The sequence below is a fragment of the Ambystoma mexicanum genome, chromosome 7q, assembly GCF_040938575.1.
Source record: "Ambystoma mexicanum isolate Mex_15411 chromosome 7q, UKY_AmexF1_1, whole genome shotgun sequence".
Lineage (NCBI taxonomy): Eukaryota > Metazoa > Chordata > Amphibia > Caudata > Ambystomatidae > Ambystoma > Ambystoma mexicanum.
The window spans coordinates 1092687077-1092707634 of NC_090941.1; the positions used below are offsets into that span (position 1 = coordinate 1092687077).

The 20558-nt window shown below is 45.3% G+C and overlaps 1 protein-coding gene across 1 annotated transcript in view; it reads left to right on the forward strand.

Moving 5' to 3' along the window:
- Positions 1 to 20558, forward strand: part of LOC138528198 (transient receptor potential cation channel subfamily M member 2-like) — a 602757-nt gene that overhangs the window by 274753 nt on the left and 307446 nt on the right. Inside the window, exon 7 of the mRNA XM_069639650.1 lies at positions 12962 to 13023. Within this exon, the coding sequence (XP_069495751.1) occupies positions 12962 to 13023 (62 nt within the window). The remainder of the gene's footprint in view (positions 1 to 12961; positions 13024 to 20558) is intronic.

Sequence of the window (20558 nt, forward strand, 5' to 3'; positions counted from 1 at the left end):
TCTCTCGGTCCACCTCCACTCAACCTGACCTCACCTGAGACCCTTCATCTGTTCTGGCCCTCATAGGGTTTGTATTCCCCGACTTCTACCTCCTTTCTTTCCCTCACTCTTCCATTGGTTGCCCTGCTTATCTGAATCTTCGGGCCAACCAGCGCTTTGCATGCATTGTGCTTGAACCAGTCTCTATGGTGCAGGTTGGATTGCTGGGCTATCGTGGAGATGCAGCGAGTCCCCTTTTGTTTTTTTTGACATGCTGTTTTACTGGTGCTTCTGTTCTCTAATGACTTGGGAAGTCTGTTGCTCCATTCTGTGGGACACAGTGACATTCTGTTGCAGTTGCTAAAAGTCCTTCTGGAACTGGTAGTGCAGTAATGATTCACAAATAATTCTGTGCAGAATAGAGTTTGGCAGACACTGGGTGATCGACAGTGGTACAGTTTTCCACAAGAATGGCACAGGAAGGTGGGGCAGAGACTGGAGTCCCAGGCTGAGGACGTTCCCTGTTCCCCCTTGAAAGGGTTATGACCCTGAAACTGTCACACCTGGTCGAAAAATATGCATTCTTTGGGATTTCATTGTAGGATATGATGTGGACTGTAGGATGCATCTGATGTTGGAGGTGTTTGTGGTGTTAGCGCTGTTGGTGTGGCTACGATACACACTGACATTTTGCACTGGCCATCTAATACAACACTCTCATTTACAACCTCTGAATTCACTCTCACCTAAAAGAATGTCTACAACATTTCTTTGGTAAAAAGAGTTGTAAGACTTTTCTTTGCACTCAGCATGCTCATGGACTGGGCACAGACAAATATCAAACTTTGTTGGATATTGAATGCAGGGATGTCAGTTCCTCAACATTCCGAGGTAGCGCTAGTGATATCACACACCTGATGACATCACAGGAATATCATATCACATGAGCACACACACACACACACTGCATTCCCCAGCCTACCTGAGACTCTGTGATCTGCTCCCCACTGTCTTCCCCCCCAAGCTGCCAATTGCCCAACCTTCCGTTAGCTCCCCACTCCTTTTTTCTCCGCTTCCCTCAGTGTGTTCTTCCCCCTATGATTGTAAAGAGCTCCCTTGCATCCCAAAGCCAGGTCCGCGCTCCATAAATACACTAAAAGTAATTATAATAATAATATTAATGACCAATAATGTGAGAGCCTTGTACTGTGGAAAAAGCACATTGCGTGGGATTGTGCCCCCACAGGGGGGCCGGCAATCATGGATAGCCCACTGTGCTTTACCAGGGAGGAAATGTCTGCTTGCATACCAGTCTGGCCCCACCCATAAGGACGGTATAGCACCAACATGCTAGGTAATTCTCTAAAAAAAAAGTACCCACAATCAATATTAGCATTCAGAATGAGTGGTTATTCTCAGGATAGGGGCTGTCTCATTTTATGAAATTTACTGTATTAGTCTTACTAATATACAGTAAATTTCATAAAATGAGACAGCCCCTATCCTGAGAATAACCACTCATTCTGAATGCTAATACAATTAATAAAATAATAGTTACTAAAGCAGACAAAAGGCGATTTTATTTACCATTCATGTGTTTGCTGGGGTGCTGCCTTGATATGCCTTTGGTGGGGATATGGCTAATGTACTCCAAGCAGAGCCAATGCAATTCTGGGGCACTGCCTTCATATGCCAACACATTTGCATATGCCCATTTACTGCCATCTAATGATAGTGAGAGCCTCACATGGCAGGCGTAGTCATTACATTCCTAATGAAGCCCCACATTCCCAGATGATGCCACATTGCCTTGGGTAGCCTAGATCATATTATGGCTGTCATACCATCACACCGGAGGTATGTCATATGTACGATAACATCCTGGCATATCCAGGTGCTGCCAACTTATGCCGAGTCCATTCTTCAATTCCTCAGAAATGTCCTCTGATGCCATGAAGTGCCTCATACTCCTAGTATGGTTAGCAGATGTAAGCTGCATCCTCACACGTGCAGGTTCTGCCTTCTTATACCAAATGCATCCTCGCAAGCCTCAGGAATGCCAGTTAATGCCACTTTGCCTTGGTATAGTCATCATTGGCAAGGTACATTCTCACATGGCTAGGTGCTGCCAGTGTATGGCAAGTGCAGCCACAAATTCCCCAGCGATGTCCCCTGGGGTGTTGCCATCTCATGCCAAGCAGTGTAAAATGACTCAGAAATGCCATCTGCTGTGGGTTAATGTCTGGTATGGTCATCATATGTAAGGTACAGCTTTACATGTTCAGTTGCCAAGTGCAGCGTGAAATGCCTTTATAATGCCTTGCAGTGGCAAGTAATACATCTTGATATGGAGTGCTGCATGCCGGTTTCTCAATATTCTAAGCTCTGTAATAATATCTGTTATTAATTGTGATGAGCTGACGTCTGCTCTGCAGGAGTACAAAGATGAGTAGTAGCTAAACCGCCTTCTTAGACCTCGCACTTCTACAAACCAAGAGCCAACACAATCATAAAGTTAAAACAAGCCCACTTTGCCTTTTGTGGTAATTTGGGCTATGCTCCCAAGAGAGGTATGAATGTGGTCCAGTAAAGACCCAAACAACAAAGTAACACAGACCATAATAAAGGGAATGTCCAGTCAAGGTTCTAAGAAAGAAAATATACTTTAAACAAACACATCATCTGCAAGAAAACTAAATAGAGAACACTGTACAAAACCCACTCCTGCGGAAAGAAGAGAGTATGCAGCAGATAGAGGAATGTAGCACTGGGGAGGTAGGCAAATTTAGAAACCACAAAAAGGATATTGGATGAAAAAGGTGCACAAGTGACCTAGCCAGTCTCTATGACCCAAAATGGACCAGGGGGCAGTTATTGGTCAATAGTAGCTTTTTTCGGTTCTTTTGAGGTTCAGTGTTGTTGAACCTGGCTTCGAGCAGTGATGCGAGCGAATCAATCTCAGTTCCGGTATGTTCGATCATGTGGGCCCAAGCAGCCATCGTGCGTTGGGCAGGTCCGAATGTGATACTCATTTCGGTTTCAAGACAACGTTTGGCAAAGCAGGTCGGGTTGCTCACCAGGATCTGTTCAATGTCAAGGGTTGTAACTGCCGGGAAGGGTAGATGAGTGACACTCTAGCAGTTTAAGTCAGCAGATGACAATTGTTCAAAACAGTGAGCCTGTTGCACCTGTGTGCAATTCGGTGAAACAGGAGTTGAAGGCGAGTTGGGTTGATTTATAGTGTAACCCCAATTTCAAGGTGGCAAGTGACTCTCCAGCAGTTCGAGTCAGGTCCCGGTGATGAGCAGTTGTATCAAGCCTATCAGGTGACGAGCTTGGCGAGAGACCAATGCAGCATAGAGCTAGTATGAGATGCAGGCACTGTAATGTTCAGAGGAGTGCCAAAGACAGCACTGGCAGGATTCCTCTCATTCGATGAGTGGCAAAAGCAGTTTTGACCGGTTCAATGTGGCTGAACAGGGAGCCTTAGCTGATCTGGTCCTTCAGAAGCTGACATCCCACTCCAGGGACTCTGGGACAGGATGAGTTCTCTCGGGGTCTGATTTCCCAGCCTTGGGAGATTCTGGTGCAGAGTGGCAGGTCCTGGCCCACAGCAAGATTCACCCCAATGTGCCCTGGGAGTGGGTTTGGGGGCAGAGCCTTCCCATGTCTTGGACTGCTCTCCTTCACCTCAGTGGTTGTGGGCTTTGGAAAGTACAACTCTCCCAAATAAGGTCCAAATGAATCCTGCTCAGGTGTTTGTTCCATAGTGAATCAAATAAGTGGTGGGAGACCCCTTCTTTTAAAGGCAAAAGCCCACATGTGATTGGACTAGCGGTTGTCGGCTTTAGGGGTCCAAGTCCTTTTCTTGGAATAACCTGACTATTCCTTCTGACATCATGCCCAAAGTGCTTTGTGTAAAGGGAAGTGGAGGGGACAGGAAGGAGAGATATCGTTAGAGAGAAACAAGGTGGTAGAACCTTCTACTTGCCATTAGCTCCTTCTATACTATTCCTGCCCCTTCCCTTCTAAACAGAATCAAAAGAATTTCGATATGCAGCACCCTGGTGTGATGCTGCTTCTGTGTGAATGGATGTGTTACTTTGGTCCCTGTTTCCGGGTCAGCTTCCTGTGGAGTGGCTGTCTCTTGGGGGAGGGGTTACCACCCATCACAAAGGACTCCCAAGAGATGCAAACCCCTAAGCTGTAGCAGAGACAGCCGTGTCTGGGGAAAATACACTTAGTCCTTTCACAGCTGAGCTGGGCTCACAGGGACGACACATGTGTGATATAAAACTGTTGTGGCTGTAATAATTATGAGATTATCATCCACAATACCCTAAATCAGGTATGGCTTTTATTTAGAGATTATGCTCCCACCAGAACAGTAGACGAATTATCAAATGGTGCTTGTGCCACTGATGGAGCAGGTGCTGCAGGTCAGGATACTGATGAAGCAGGGCACAAGGGTATACTATGCTTTTTACATGGAACCTAAGAAAGGGGAATCTGATCAGTAGATTGCCCTTTCAGAGATTACCCACATTATTGTATTAATGAATACAAAAAAAAAGGGCTTCTATACCCTTGGCAGATGGCAATTCCTCACATGAATACCCAATGTAATTGTACTGAAGTAATCAATCACATATTAAGTGCAGGCTGAACCTATGTCACAGGTGACCTCTTAGCTATACACTGTGACAATATGCACTGTACAGTCACCAGAAGTAAAATTAAGCCTTACAAATCTAATTGCATCCATCAAATACAAAGCATGACCCCAGTGCCCCATAGAAATATATTGGGATAATATCACATGTTGTGTAATTATTTTGCTGGTATACCAACATTTATAGATTGTCAGATAAATGACTCTTCCGTTTAGAGCTTATCCCCTGCATAATGTTTGTTGCAGGCCTCTGGAACAAAAAAAACATTAGAAACTAACAGTGCTGCGTAACTGGTTGCTGTCAGAATGAAATGTTATGTTAACCAGCATTTGTACTGCGCCGTTTACCATTGTAGTGGTTTTACGGTACCTAAGCCTTGTCTGAAAATTAGGTGTGTTGTCAGATCCTGAACTTTTGGAAGAGCTAAAATGGAGTTAGAGATGGAACAGATAGTAAGATGATAGAAATGACCCTATCCCTTCCACACTTACTCTTAAGGTCTACCCTTCACTAGTGTCTTACCTTACTTTCCACGTCTGCCTCTACCTCTACTTTTCCCACATCCTTCAAGCATGCCTCCATCATCCCAATTTTAAAGAAACCTACCGCTGATCCACTGATTGCCTCAAATTTTCATCCTATTTCTTTAATACCCTATCTCTCTAAATTACTGGAACGGCTGGTCTATTCTCAAGTCTCTACGTTTGTCTCTAATTCTTCTATTCTCCCACAATTCCAATCTGGTTTTCGTCCTCTCCACTCCACGGAAACCGCTCTCTTCTTGGTTTTGGCCTCCCTTCTTTCTGCATGATACTCCAAACACTCATCTTTTCTCATCCTCTTGGATCTATCTGCTGCATTTGACACTGTCGACCACTCTCTATCAGCGTCACTTTCTTCCTTTGGTTTCACTGGCTCTGCCCTGTCTTGGTTTCATTCTTACCTATCTCAAAGATCTTTTTCTGATTCTTGCGACGGCAAGTCCTCTAAATCCTTCCGGCTTGCCCACGGTGTGCCTTAAGGTTCAGTTTTGGGCCCTTTTCTGCTCTCTCTTTACACCTCCCCTCTTGCAGCTGTTATGTCTTCCTTTGGTTTATCACATCACTTTTATGCTGACAACACTCAACTCTTTGTCCCTTTCTCTTCGTTCTCCTATGAAATTCACCACACTCTTTCTGCTTGTCTGGTTGCTATTAAATCTTGGATGTCCTCATACTATCTTACGCTCAATGCTGGGAAAACTGAGGCCCTCTTTTACACCACTAATATCCTCCCCCCTCTCCCTCCCTTTATTTATTTTCCTCCATCCCAGCTTTCTGTCTCCCCCACGGCCCGCAATCTTGCCCTCAACTTTTACTCTAATCCCTCTTTCTCTCTTCACATCTCTCTAACCTCATGCGCCTGTCGCTTCCACCATCACAATGTTTGTAAAGCCCATCCATGTCTCACCTTTCAAGCTTCTAAACTCCCAATCTACTCCTTAATTTTGTCCCGACTCTTTTACTGTTCCTCTGCCCTCTTTGGACTTCGTAGTTCTCATCTTACCCCTCTAAAATCTGTATTCAATTCTTCTATCCGTCTTCTCTGTCTTCTCTCTTTCCGAGACTCTCTTGCCACTCTTGGCTGGTTACCCTTTCACAGGCAAATTAAATACAATTTTCTTTCTCTTGTCTTTAAGTCCCTTTAAGTCCCTCTATGGTCTTGCTCCTAGCCATCTCCCTGCTCTGATATATTTCGATACTCCTTCTCATTCCCTCAACTCTTCTATCCAGTTTCTATTGGCGGCACCTTGTCCCTCTTGTGCCCAATCTCGTTTTTGCACTTTTAAGCGTTTAGCCCCTTTTCACTGCAATGTTCGTCCTTACTCTCTTCGTTCCATTTCTGTCTATTCTTTATTTCATGGGTTGCTGAAGTCTCGTTTGCTGCAACATCCTTGATTGATTGTTTTCTGAATTTTTTATTTATCCATTATATTGTACCATGCCTTGTTCTCTGTACAGCACCTTGAATTAAGGTGCTTTATAAAATACAAAATACAAATACACAGATTGGGGAGAATGAGAAGAAAGGAGGGTAGAGGTATATGGTTCTAGTCCTCTGGGTGCGTGTGTGATAATTGAAGACTGTTGTCTGAGGAAAGTGAGAAGGTTATGGGTAGTTTGATTTATGGTGCTAAATCTGGATGCTAGATCGGTTGTGTGATGGACTTGAGAGGTGCTCAAGATTGCCCTAGTATTGTGGGGGCTTTCACCAGATTGGAAGATCACTGGTTTTGCCAAGCACGCTGAATAAAATGCCCGCTCCAAGTGTTGAACGTGTTGGAGATGAGTGAGTTTGGCAAACAGAAGGTGAGCAGGAGAGATGAATAGGTTATATTATTCTGTTTGGTGCCATAAAGCTTCCCCCTAACTCTGAGTTAAGGATTTGACAGGTAATGGCGTATTGCGAATGTGTTTAATCTTAAAGAAAATCTTAGCAGCAGCCTGACATTTTGTGTGTTAGTACCTGTGATTCAAAGATGTCAGTCAGCATAAACATAATGGTGCTCTCTTGTAGGCCAAGAAGAGGCAACGTGCAAAGTCTATGACATATTCGTAGGTCTTGTTCGATTATCAGAAGAAAATTAAAAGTAGTCTTGATTTCGACATCAGAGTTTTTTTTGATCCATCTGCCCTGAGATGCAGATAAGTCTGCTCGGTTTTCATGTGCATTATAAATGACTCAAATCAATCAATCAGAAGTTGATACCGCCAAGGAGTCAAAAAACCAAAATGTGTTTGGACGAGCTGTCCTATTTTATTATTCATTGGGTACAGGATTGGTGGTGAACAGCGTGCAACATAAGACATTGTTATAGAAGGCAGAGACTGCTGATCCAAGCTTATTGTGAAGCAAGACCAGGTAATGATGTATGTTTCTGAGAGTAATGGGAAGGTAAAGGTGTCGTCATGCAACGTTTGTTGGTCACGAGTTCACAGATAATGATAGTTGTCCTGTTAATGATGTTGCTGTGTTTCAAGGTGAGATCCCTGTGTGGACCCTTAGTAAGCCAAGAGCCACATTTTGATTTATCTTCTGAATCCTTTGTATGTGGGTATGGTCGTGATGCTGGGAGGGATAGAATTCCATAGTTTGGGGGCTTGGACTGAAAAGGATGATCCACCTGGTCCCTGTTTGGAGAAACGAGGGACTACAATGATTTAAGGGAGCGTCTGGGGATGTGCATTTTGATTGTATTTCTCAGGTACTCGGGTCAGTTTCATGTTTTGGCTTGTAAAGAGTTTTGAAGGAAATTCTTCTTCCTGCTGGAAGCTAGTGAGGTCAGAGCAGGGCTGGAGATGTGAGGTCTCTGAATCCGATGCGTAAAAGCATTCGTACGGCTGTGTTTTGGACTCATTGAAGCCTGGGTAGGAGCTAAACTGGAGTACCCAAATACAGACTGTTAGCATAGTCCATCACTGAAATGACGATTACAATGATGCTGGTACATTTCTGTGGGAAAGCGGCAAATGGGAAGATTTTCTTCAAGAGTTTGGATGCACAAATCAAGGCGAACAACACTGAGATGAAAATGCTTCATTGCAGTATTGGGACGAAATAGAATTCAGCAGCTTGGATCAGATCTGATGTGGAGGCGGGTTCGGCACCTGTGGCAAAACAGACATACATTACGTGACTTATTACTTATACTTCACACGTGTGGAAGCCCTGCAGCGATATTTAACTTGAGAACATTTGGAGGCAGTTTTGAAAGCTGGCCCCAAAACTGTCTCTTTCCACAGACTGATATTTCAGAGACAGTCACGCACTAGATTGAAGCCCTGTCTGTCTTCTGTCCCTCACACACCCAGTGGTAGCAAGTGCAATGGCAGCCGTGCCAGAGGGGGAAGGCTTGGGTAGCAGACGCTACCTCCTGGGTACTCCTACGTGACACCCTGACTGAAAGTAATCACTTGCCTGCTGTTGCCTTCAAACACTTCTGCGATTTGTTCTCCTCCAGGGCACAGGCATGTTTGCCAGAAGTAGTCACAAAAAATGGCTAATTCTTTTTCATTTTTCTACCTCTCCCCTCAACAATCCTATCAATTCTCTACCTATCCATTAACTAAATCCAACTCCCCCAGGTGGTGTGCAAACCCCTGCCTCAGCCCACACGAGACTGTGTCCAAAATCGAACCACGCAGCCATGTTTGTGCTCTTTAGCCCATGCCACCTGAATCACTTTGCCAGAACTACCTGCAAGCTTCTATGTCATTGTTTCGACAGGAATTCTGCCCAAACCCTCACCAATGTTTTTGTTTTTCTAATGTGTGTGGGGGGGACCCCCCTTCCCTACACTAATCCCCCTACCCTAGGCACCTGACACATTTTATCCGCTTAACCCACTCACACCCATATAATTAGTTGTTTTTTTTTCCAGCAGAATTCTGTCGAAGTAAATTACTTTGGCAGAATTGCATAATTCCTGTCGAGGAAATGACTGGATACCCTTTACCAGGCTTACTCAATGGCAGCAAAGAAGTTGCCTGCGGAAAGCACTAGTTCAGTGCTTTTTATCATTGACAGCACACATCTCGCCACCTTGTAATTCCAGCTCTCTAGGCCACATGTGAAAATATTGGCAGGGCTTAAGTTGCATGGACCCAGTAGCCCTTTTTTTCCTCAACTCTTTCTTTTTCGTCCTTTATGTAATGGTTCTCCAAGTCCTTGTGAAGTGATGCTGTGTGCATTCCTTGGTACTGAAAAGCGAAACTTTGAGACTGTAAGTTCCATCTCCCCTCCGTTTACTTGCCCCCCCCCAGCACTATCTGAAATGTCGTCAGGCCTAGTATGATAGTCGCTTGTTTTGTTCCTCTTCCTCCTTTCTCCACACCCCATCCCTCAGCTCTTGTCAATCTCTGGCTCTACCAGAAATGTCAGGCCTAGCACGGTAGTCGCCCGTCTGTTTCCCATTTCCTTCCTATCTGCGTTTAAGCTCTTGCACTATCTGAAATGTCCTCGGGCCTAGTACAATAGTTAATGTCACATTCTTGTTGTTAATGGTCTGTAAGAATGCCATTGTATTTTCCGTTGATCCCTCCCTTGCCGTGAAGCGCTTTGAAACACAATGTGTATAGGCGCTATATAAATAAACTATCATATCATATCAACGCTCAAACCTTAATGACACAAATGGAAGTTTGAGACAATCCTCACGGACAACGATCATTTGGAAATTACAATACACTACACAATGAAACATTTGTATTGTGAATATGACTGCCTGAAAATCATCCATATATGTATGCACTGATGCAGTGGCAATGGTTGGTATGTTGCTGGTGATTTTACCAAATGATATGAAGACTTTAGGAGTTTCAATCTAGCTACCAGGAATTGGCATTCAGTAAAAGCTTATAAATGTTATCTAAACATAAATTATATATGGTCCTCACAGAAGCCTGGCATTCAATGACGATGGGGACAAACAGGCCCACTCCATCCAATCAATATTAGTCTATCACGGCCTTACCCAAAAAGTTTTATCCCCACACATATAAAAGGACGCACATTAGATTGGATAGCCAACCGAAACTGTGCTACTACCATCTTTAATATTTTACCACAAACCTGGACTGACCACCACCTCATCTGCTTCTCATCTACTATAGAGCCTCCTAAATTAGATAATCCGGAAGTAGCACCACCTATGCCAACCAGAAGTAAAAAAGAAATTACGGCTGAAAAACTCCTCCCACTCCTCCAACCAGCTCTCACTGCCAGCACTATTAACTCTGACCCTAATACGCTAGTTGAGACATTCAACAACACTATGTCCAAAGCCTTGGACATAATTGCCCCTATCAAACTACGTAAAAGTAAACGAGAATCTCATCTCAACTCATGGTTCACCCTCACCTCAAAGAACTGCGAATCCAAAAGTGTAAACTCCAAGCTATCTGGAGGTATACACCCTCAGCTGAGAATAAAACTCTACTTGATAACCTTGCTAAAAAATTCAAGAAGGAAATCATCCAAACCAAAAAAGACACATTTAATGAGAGAATTAGTAAAGCTAACTCAAACTCCAAAGAACTTTTTACCATCCTCCTGGAAATGGAAAACCCGATTGCCCCCACAGACAATGTCCCCAAGGATAAACAATGGTGCACCAGCATCCAAAATGCCTTAGCTAATAAAATCACAACCCTACAATCCAAAATTGCTAAGAAGAAAGTGTCCTTGAGTTCCACTGGAACCCATACCACCCAGTTGACAAATACACCTAGAGCAGTTACACAAAGCAACTGCAAACCATTCAGATTTACCAACATACCTATATTGGAAACTGAAAAGGTGATATCAGCCCTGAAACCATCCAACTGCCAAGGTGACAGCTGCCCAGCTCAAGTTATTAAGGACGCAGCTAGAGACTTGGCACCCTTCATCTCTAAATTAATCAATGCCTCCTTTACATCCAGCACTGTACCTACAAACCTCAAAGAATCTTGGGTACTGCCTCTCCTTAAAAAACAGACCCTCGACCCAGCTATCCCTACCAATTATAGGCCCATTACTACGGTCCCATTTCTCCTTAAAATCATAGACAGAGTAGCCTACCTCCAGATCCAAAACTATCTGGAGACAAATCAACTACTAGGATCACGCCAATCTGGATTCAGACCACTACATCGTAGTGAAACGGCCTTAATTGACCTTAAGACACAGATCGACGAGTTGAAGGATAAAGGTAAAACATCTATGCTCCTCCTCCTCGACTTGTCGGCGACCTTTGACCTGGTGGAACATGCAGTGTTATGCAACCACCTAGCGTCTGCTGCTTATTTCTCAAGCGAAGCTATAGCCTGGGTACAATCCTTCCTAGCCAACTGTACGATGAGAGTGTTCTCCCCCTTAGCTTCAGCGGGCCCAATACAAATCACCTGTGGCGTCCCACAAGGTTCATGTGTCTCCCCCACAATGTACAACATCTTCACTAAGCCACTCTTCGACAAACTTGACAGACTGGGGGTCACTTATACTAATTATGCAGACGATACGCAGATCCTCATACCACTATCTGGCAATTTTGTCGAAGACACAGCTATAGTAAACAAGATTTACCTCCTCATTCAGGCATGGATGGCCTCCCACGGCCTCTGCCTGAATGACGACAAAACATAGATACTGATCCTGGGTTCCGACTCTAACCTCAAAAAACGTAGCCCTAATTATCTTGCCTTCAACATAGATGGCAATATAATTAAAGTGGCAACGTAGGTAAAAACACTAGGTTTCTACCTCGACTCCACATTATCTCTCAAAAAACAAGTCAACTCTTTGGCTTCCTCTACAGCCTACACCTGTAAATTAATCAGAGCCTGCAGACCCTACCTTTCCAAAACCAACTGTATCACACTAGCCAACGCCCTAGTAATGTCTAAATTGGACTACTGTAACGCCCTTTATGCGGGCGCCAGTAAAACTGTCATAAACAAAATGCAAATACTGCAGAATAATGCTCTTAGAGCAGCCTTGGACATACCCCGTAGAGCGCACATATCCAACATTAGGAAAGACTATCACTGGTTAAAAATTAGTGGCAGAGTTCTCCTCAAGACACTTTCTCTCACCCATAAAGGACTGAACAATACTGCACCCTCATACATCTCTGCTAGACTGACCAGAAAATCCTCTAGCCACCACACTAGAGCTTCTAGTCACCTCCTACTTGAAACTCCCAGATTCAGACTAACAAATGCGAGTGGAGCAAGCTTCCCTGTCAGAGCTGCCCGCGCCTGGAATGCACCCCCAATCGCATTGAGAGCTAACCTACCCTACTCTAGATTTAGATGTAATGTGAAAAGCTGGCTGTGGACTAAGGACGACCTACAAACCGATCACCTGCTCTAGGCCCGGATCATTGCATATAATTCCCTAGTCTATAGACTATCTCATTGCCCCGTGTGATGTGAGGTACCCACTTCTTGCATCTTTTGTATATATGTATTGTAAATATGTTAATAACACATGTAATGCATCTTTTGTTGGTATCCTCTGTATGTAATGTAACCTAAGCTTAAGTATTCTTGTGACTGCTGCGCCCGGCTACCCCTGGGTTTGGAGCACATTATCAAATAATAAACTAAACTAAACTAAACTGCCTCATGAATTCATAACTTTTTGGCACACAGATTCTACATGACAGCTTTTCACTGCATGATGTGGGAAGCTGTTCATGGCAAGTCTTCTGCAGGCAATACTATTTGATGTATACGTTTTTTGTTTGGGGACCTCTCTAACCCTGTGTGACCCTCTCTTTACCCTAGGTGTTGACCTCAAGATCCCAGTCGTGCGTGTGGTGTTGGAGGGAGGGCCAGAAACGCTTGATGTAAGTATTACTACAGAACATGGTTCTATGTGACATTTAGGAATATTGAAAGCTGCACGTCTAACGGTCCCTCGCTTCTCTATGCTGGAAGGGAGGACAACCCGGGCATAGCATGAGTTCTCATTCGTAAACTCGTGGAGTGCAATTGCACCTTCTAACCCAAGCTCAAATGAGTTACAAAAGTGCTCATTGTCACCATAACTTCATAAACCAATGCAATAATCAAAGAAGAGAACAAATAAATTAGGCAAAGAGACGGCATTGAAATATACATATACATTGGTATAATTTGATACAGCCTGTTCATTTTAAGTCGGGTTAACACTTTATACAACACCCCTTATTTGCACAACTGGGTAATTAGCTCGATAACTATTTTCAGTGCTAAATATGCAAAATTGGCCTATATGATGAAATGGCATAAAACTATCACATTTATTTATTTATTTATTTATTTGCGTTTATAGAGTGCGCAGGCAGCCCATAGGCATTGAGGTGCTGCTACATCGGAAATTAGTTACAGTATAGGAGAGATTAGTTACCTTTGCAGATGGGTGAGCAGATATGTTTATGTTTTACATTGGGTAATACAGCGACACAGGTTCCATAGTGTGTGGCTAATCCCATAATGTTGCAGCAGTTGTTATAATATCTATACACATAGTGGTTGTGGAGTCGGGCAGTGTTTAGGAGAATAGCATAGTTTTGATGGCTTTGCAGAATGCCAGGTGAGAGGGTTCCAGTCTGAGGGCAGGTGGGAGAGCGTTCCATTGCGTGGCGGCAATCAAGGGGAAGCTGACTCCACCCCCTTTGGCACGCATGACTCTCAGTACAGTCAGCAGGTTGGCATAGGGAGTTCTAGTGGGTCTAGAGGGGGGATATGTTCACTCTCGTGGTGAGGTAGGGAGGAACAGTGTGATGGATGCACTTGTGGGTGAGGGCAAGTATCTTGAAGAGGACACGTTCGCGGACAGGCAGCCAGTGGGCTTGCCGTCTAGCAGCAGTGATGTGTTCTCTTCTGGGGATGCGCATGGCGGCATGTAGGGTGTTGTTTTGGATGCGTTTGAGTTCATTCAAGTTTTTGGTGGAGGTGCCCGTGAAGAGGACATTGCAGTAGTCCAGTCTGGATCTGATTAAGGCTCTTGAGATGGTCAGACAGTTAGCGATGCAGAGGAAAGGCGTAGCAGCGTTGAGAAGTTTAGTGTAGTAGGCTGCAGATAAAGCGATGGCACTAACTTGTCTGGACATTGATAGGCTGGCGTCTAAGTAGACTCCTAGTGCCTTTACTGTTTGGTAGACTGGAATGGCTGTGTTAACAATGTCGAAGGAGGAGTAGCGCATGTCAAGTCTTTTGAGAGTGTCAGTCGATCCTAGTAGAAGCTTTGTCTTCTCGCCATTAAGGTACACCCAGTTTTCGGCCATCCAGGTGTGAATGGTGGTGTAAGTGGTGTTAAGAGTCCTGGCATCCTCTTTGTAATCGCCTGACAGATGGAGGAGGACTTGAGTATCGTCAGTATAGTTGATGTACATGATGCCGACGAAGTCCAGTGTACTGAAGAGGGGCCTGGTGAAGATGTTATATAGTGTAGGGGAGATGCAGGAGCCTTGTGGTAGTCCGCATTGGATGATGGCGGGTTTGGCAGATGCTTGGTCGGAAAAGACATGCATGGCTTTACCTTGGAGGAAGGAGGAGATCCAGACGGTGGCAGTGGCGGAGAAGTGTGACAAGGATGCAAGGTGTTGGTACAGTAGCTTATGGCCTACCAGGTCAAACGCGGCAGACAGGTCAAGGAGGAGGAGCAGGGCAGGTTTGCCTGTGTCTCTGATGTCATCAATTTGGTTCTTAAGGTCAAGCAAGATAGTGTCAGTTCTGTGACCAGGGCGGAAGCTGGATTGTCGAGAGCCTAGGACATTGTTAGATTCTAGGAAGTGTTGGACTTGTAGGTAAGCTGCTTTACCCAAGATTTTAAACAGGATGGGCACAGTGGTTATAGGTCTGTAATTATTGGGGTTGTTTGAGTCGAGGGATTTTTTTTTAGGAGGGGGCGAACCCTTCCCCCTTTATGACAGGGTGGGACAGAAGCTGAAGTGAAGGAGGCGTTAATGAAAGCTGTGAGGCAGGGTGTAAGTGTGTCAGCACATTCTTTGATAAGGGTGGCCGGGCAGACGTCACCTTTACACATGGATGGTTTGATATTCTTCATGAGTGAGAGGACTTCTGATTTGTTCATGTCCCTGAACGAGAAGAGTGGTGGGGGGGCATTCGGTTTAGGAGTGGGTGTATGAGGTAGCTTGGGGGGGTTAGGGCGGTGTTGGTTGGCAGGGATTCTAGTGGAGTGTGTTCAGCTTGTGCAGTATAACTGTTCGAATGTCTGAGCACCAGGCTTCGTCTTTGGAGATGGCCTGAGGGGTGGGCGGGGGGAACAGGGGTTTCAAGTTCCCTAAAAATGGCAAATATTTCTTTGGTGTCAGAATTGGCGTTGGCAATTCTGGTACTGATGGAGTTGGCTTTGGCCTGGATGATCGCTTTTTTGTATTCCTTGGAGAGTTGATTGAACGCCTGTTTAGCAGATTCCAAGTGGTTGGATTGCCAGGTGGATAGGGCAGCCCGTTTCTTGGTGCGTAACTCCAGCAGTTCCGGGGAGAACCAGGTATTGGAGTGTTTGATGGGTTTGGCTTTCTGTGTAGCTAAGGGAGCGATGCCATCCACTGCTTTAGTCATAATGGAGTTGAAAGTGGGTGCCAGTATGTTAGGATCATTAGAGAACATGGGGGATAGGGTTGGGACTCGAAAATGTCGGATGAGTCTGTCTTTGGTGAGTAGGCGTGCGCTTCTGGCAAGAAAGGGGGGAGGGGTGTGGCCGGCTGTTTCTGATGATTGGAGAGGGAGAGAGTGAACTGGATAAGGTGGTGGTCAGTCCAGGGGAGGGGAGTGTTGGCGATGACGACTGGCAGGCAGTTGTGGTAGGCTAGCCAGTCTATGGTCCAGCCTTTGATGTGTGTAGGTTACAAGTTAGAGTGTTTGAATCCTAAAGGTTCCAAGGCCTTTGCTAGGGACTTGGATGGGGTGTCTTTGGGTTTGTGAAGCCCTAGGTTCAGATCAGCTTCCAAGAGAATTTTGGAGGAGGCCTTTAGGTTGTCAGAGAGGAGGGGGGGTGATAGCATGGAAGTCTGCTAGGGGATCCGGGCGTCGGTACTCTATTTAGAGAGTGATGGTGCATTTGAGGGAGATGTTGAGTTTAAGGGCTAGGGCGTCGCAGTTACTAAGGGTAGACTTTTCAACCTTTCTGATGGAGATCGACTCCTTGACAATGAGTGCTATGCCGCCACCTTTCGATAGACAAAACACATCTAATGCAGTACCAGTTCATATACTATGTACTTGCCATGCTAGAAAGCATGCACCTTACATTTAGTGGAAGTAGTTGAAGAGTAAACACTTCCCACAGGGAAATCTGGCTTCGGGGCTGGTTTGGGTCCCTCGCCAGTACCCGTGAGGGGCTCACTGTCATGTCAGGGACTAGAAAAAATACCATCCATTAGACAACAATTTTCTAGCCAGCAAGTTGTCAGATGAGCATGTAGACACTCCAAACTCCTACAGTGCTCAACCATATGAGGAGGTGAAACCAGTGAGAGTGAGATTATCAGAGCAAAGGTGAGTTTAACTCTCAAATCATCAAGGTCTGGTATGAAATGAAGGGCACATAGTCCATTAACAAGTGCCCTAGAAAACCCAAAAACTCTGCCAGAAAAATAGAATTAACTAGAATGTTCTTTACTTGGTGCAAATGAGGGGGATGGCAACCATTTCTATGCTGCTCCTAGCTCGAGTAAGTTTCCACCATAGCAAATGCAAGGGGGTGTATCCCCTTAGCCCCCTCCAAACTCCACTCCCCATACTATTCCGGAATAGCTGTCATGGGATTAGGGACCATCGGTAATTTTCATTTCACAAGTAACAGGGAAACATGGCTCAAATGAAGCATGACGTAGAATGCCTGACTTAAAACAGCCGGTGAAAATGATGCAAGGGAATTGTTAATTAAATTAATCCCATTGGGGGATGCTACCACTCTATGCCAGGTTAGCATCGGGGGCGGGTGTTATGTCCTCGCTCCACACCAGACGTTACTGTGCACGGACGGTGGCGTATGAATAAATACGGCATGAACTGAGGGTTGTGGGTCACTGGCCATGCAGCACAAGCCGCACATGCACCTACTGTCTCCAGCTCTCATTTTCCACGCTGTGCAGCAGTAGACCTTGGGCACAGTGAGCAAGTCCCCTTAGGTTCCAGCGCTGCAGGAGCCTCACCGAATGCTGCAGCAAGGAACACAACAAAGCGGGATCACCGCCACACACACAAGAAAAAAAAGATTAAAACATCTTTCTTTCAATAAAAAAGAACACATTTTGTTTAGCACAGCAAATACCACACAGAGGGCTGAGGATATTAGAAAGGACAACTGACAGTAACATGATGGAAACACCAGGAGCAAAGAGTCCCCAGACCACAGCCTGCTCACAAGCACCCCAGCATCAAACAGGTTAGCAGCCAGTTTCTATCCCTCAACTATAACGTACAACCATAGTGGGTCAGTGTCATAAATCACCAATGTATCAACTGAAAAGGATACGGTAACCAAAAAAGGATACAATTTGGTAGGGCTCTTCCGGATCCTATTTTCACACGACTTGATTGTAGGTAGGTCAAATTAGACCTTCCAAATGATACAACTCTCTGACTGGATGAAACAGGCAGAGAGATGGATCACTGGAAAGGGCGTGGGAATTATGTAGGAAGTATGCCTAGGATAGATAAAGTATCATAAGAAACTGTCCCAATCGAATTACTAAGATAACACAGTATTAGCATTCATTCAGACACTGACCTTATGGCAAAAACTGAAGTAATCCACAAACGTTTCTTGAAGAAATCCAGAAGTTGAACAAACGACAAAGGAAGGGAAGATTAGTAAGGGAGACTTATCCCGAACGGCACGAGGCTCTCGCTAGATACCGGGTTGGTGCACCACAGGATAGCGTCCAAAGTACTATGCACAATAACCTTCCAATAGTTCATGAAATACTTCCTTTCCCACGATGAACAAAAATTAGAATTTCACCTGTTAACTGTCACAGGTACCAATGGTTCAAAATAGTTCAGAAAACCACGTGCAGGATTGCGCGCAATAGAATACACGCAGCCAGGCCAGCCGCGCTTGAAAACAGCGTCTGCGTGTAGAAATTTAGCACGCGAACAGGATACACGCAGCTCAGGACAGCCGCTCTTGCAGACAGCGTCCGCGTGGAGATTTGAGATGCGAACAGGATTCACGCAGCTCAGGACAGCCGCGTTTGCAGACAGCATCCGCGTGGAGATTTGGCACGCGAACAGGATTCACGCAGCTCAGGACAGCCGCGCTTGCAGACAGCGTCCGCATGGAGATTTGACACGCGAACAGGATTCACGCAGCTCAGGACAGCCGCGCTTGCAGACAGCGTCCGTGTGGAGATTTGGCACGCGAACAGGATTCACGCAGCTCAGGACAGCCGCGCTTGCAGACAGCGTCCGCGTGGAGATTTGCCACGCGAACATGATTCACGCAGCTCAGGACAGCCGCGCTTGCAGACAGCGTCCGTGTGGAGATTTGGCACGCGAACAGGATTCACGCAGCTCAGGACAGCCGCGCTTGCAGACAGCTTCCGCGTGGAGATTTGGCACGCGAACAGGATACACGCAGCTCCGGAATTAGCGTGTGGAGGAAACGCACTCAAAATAGGCCAAAGAAGTTGCTGAAGGGAATGCGAGAACGCAGGTCCGGAGTTCAGCTACCAAAACGCCAAAATTGACGTAATCAGAAGCAGCGATCGTAGTTCCCACGCTGCTTATGTACGCACTGCCGTGATACACGTGACGGACCTAAATCACGTGAAATTTAACAACGTGAAAAATGCAGACGTCGTTTTCCGGGCAATGCATCGAACAACCTCCATTTTGAGTAGAATGGTCTAGTGGTTCTATGGGCGTAACTCATCTTGTATGGAGAGGTCGTTCCTGGTCCAGAGATATGTCCAGCAGGCATGACAGTCAGGAATGCAGTTGGCCCCTTTTTACCCGTATACTGACCCATCATCAGTTGGCCCCAGATGGGCCATATGGGCAAAGAAAATTGACATGTTGATGGACTGCAGTGATGTAGCAACCTCCAGTAAAAGAGATTGCACCTCCTTTTGAGCACAGGCGATGAATCGTTACACATATTTTATTCACTTGCGAACACAGGAGCCCCGGATGACTAGGCACCACTAAAGAAGCCCTCATGAATCACTTCATGCCCAACTAAATCCAGATTCTGAGGTATTCATATTCCACACGACGGTTTAAGAGGAATCGGAGATGATTGATGCTTACCACACGCATCTGCTCATGTTAGTTTTATCTTGTGAGCTTGAAGTGGTTGAGAAGGAGATAAGACGTCAGGTCATCAATGGGATGCCCTCTGAGAAATTGAGGCGAATTGTACTTAGCGAAAAAAGGAATCCATTTACACTGCATATTAGAGTATGATTGCCAACGTGAACTTGCCCATGTGAGAGCTGCACAAATGGGGAACACCCTACAGAAATTAAAGATCACCCGATTCATGACAGTTGCTAGAGTTTCCTACTACAGTCCACGAAGGCACCAAAAATGAACTGCAGGAAGCCTCCCAATGTGGCAATCATGCCTGCAAGGCCCCAAAGAGAGCGGTTGGTGCTCAGGCCAAAACCACTGGAGAAAAGACTGTCCAGCACAAGGAACGACGTGCAGCGCATGAAGATAGCTATATGCAAAAGTGTGTCAGTCCTCAGCACCAGCAGCACTGAGACGCTGCACGCCACAAAGAGCGAGCCGGAAAAAAAACAAGCAAAGACTTGACATGTAGATGCAGGTGACAGCTCATCCACAGAAGAATCAGAACATGAAGATGAATCAACGGCAGGTGACGGTTGTCACAGTCAACACTGCAGCATCCGTGAACACCATACCACAGTCAACATATGCAAAATTAAGCCCTAAACCAGCACTGAAAAAAACAGAAATGCTACTCTATACAAATGAGTGTCGAAAACCCTGACGAGTACTAGGATGCTACCGGGCCCAATTAAAAAAGGGGGCAATACCATATGATAAAAAATATACTTTGCAGACACCAGTTTGGAGTGCCTTCTATGTTGGGAATCAGCTGAAAATCTGGGCGTCAAACAATTCATATGTAAGATATCACCAACAGATCCAAGATCTTCTGTCCAAGCATCCCAATTTACTGTGAGACATTGGGTGTCTAAAAGAGCGATCAAAAAACTCCATATCGACACCACAATGGAAGCAAGAGCAGTGAGACACTGAAGAACACCCTTCCACATGTGTGAACTAGTTGCGAGGGAACTCCATGACCTTGAAAAAGCATGTATAATTGAAAACTCCTTTCATCCATCTTACCTATCCTGCCTCTGTCCATCCCTATTAACTATTAATCTATTCTGCC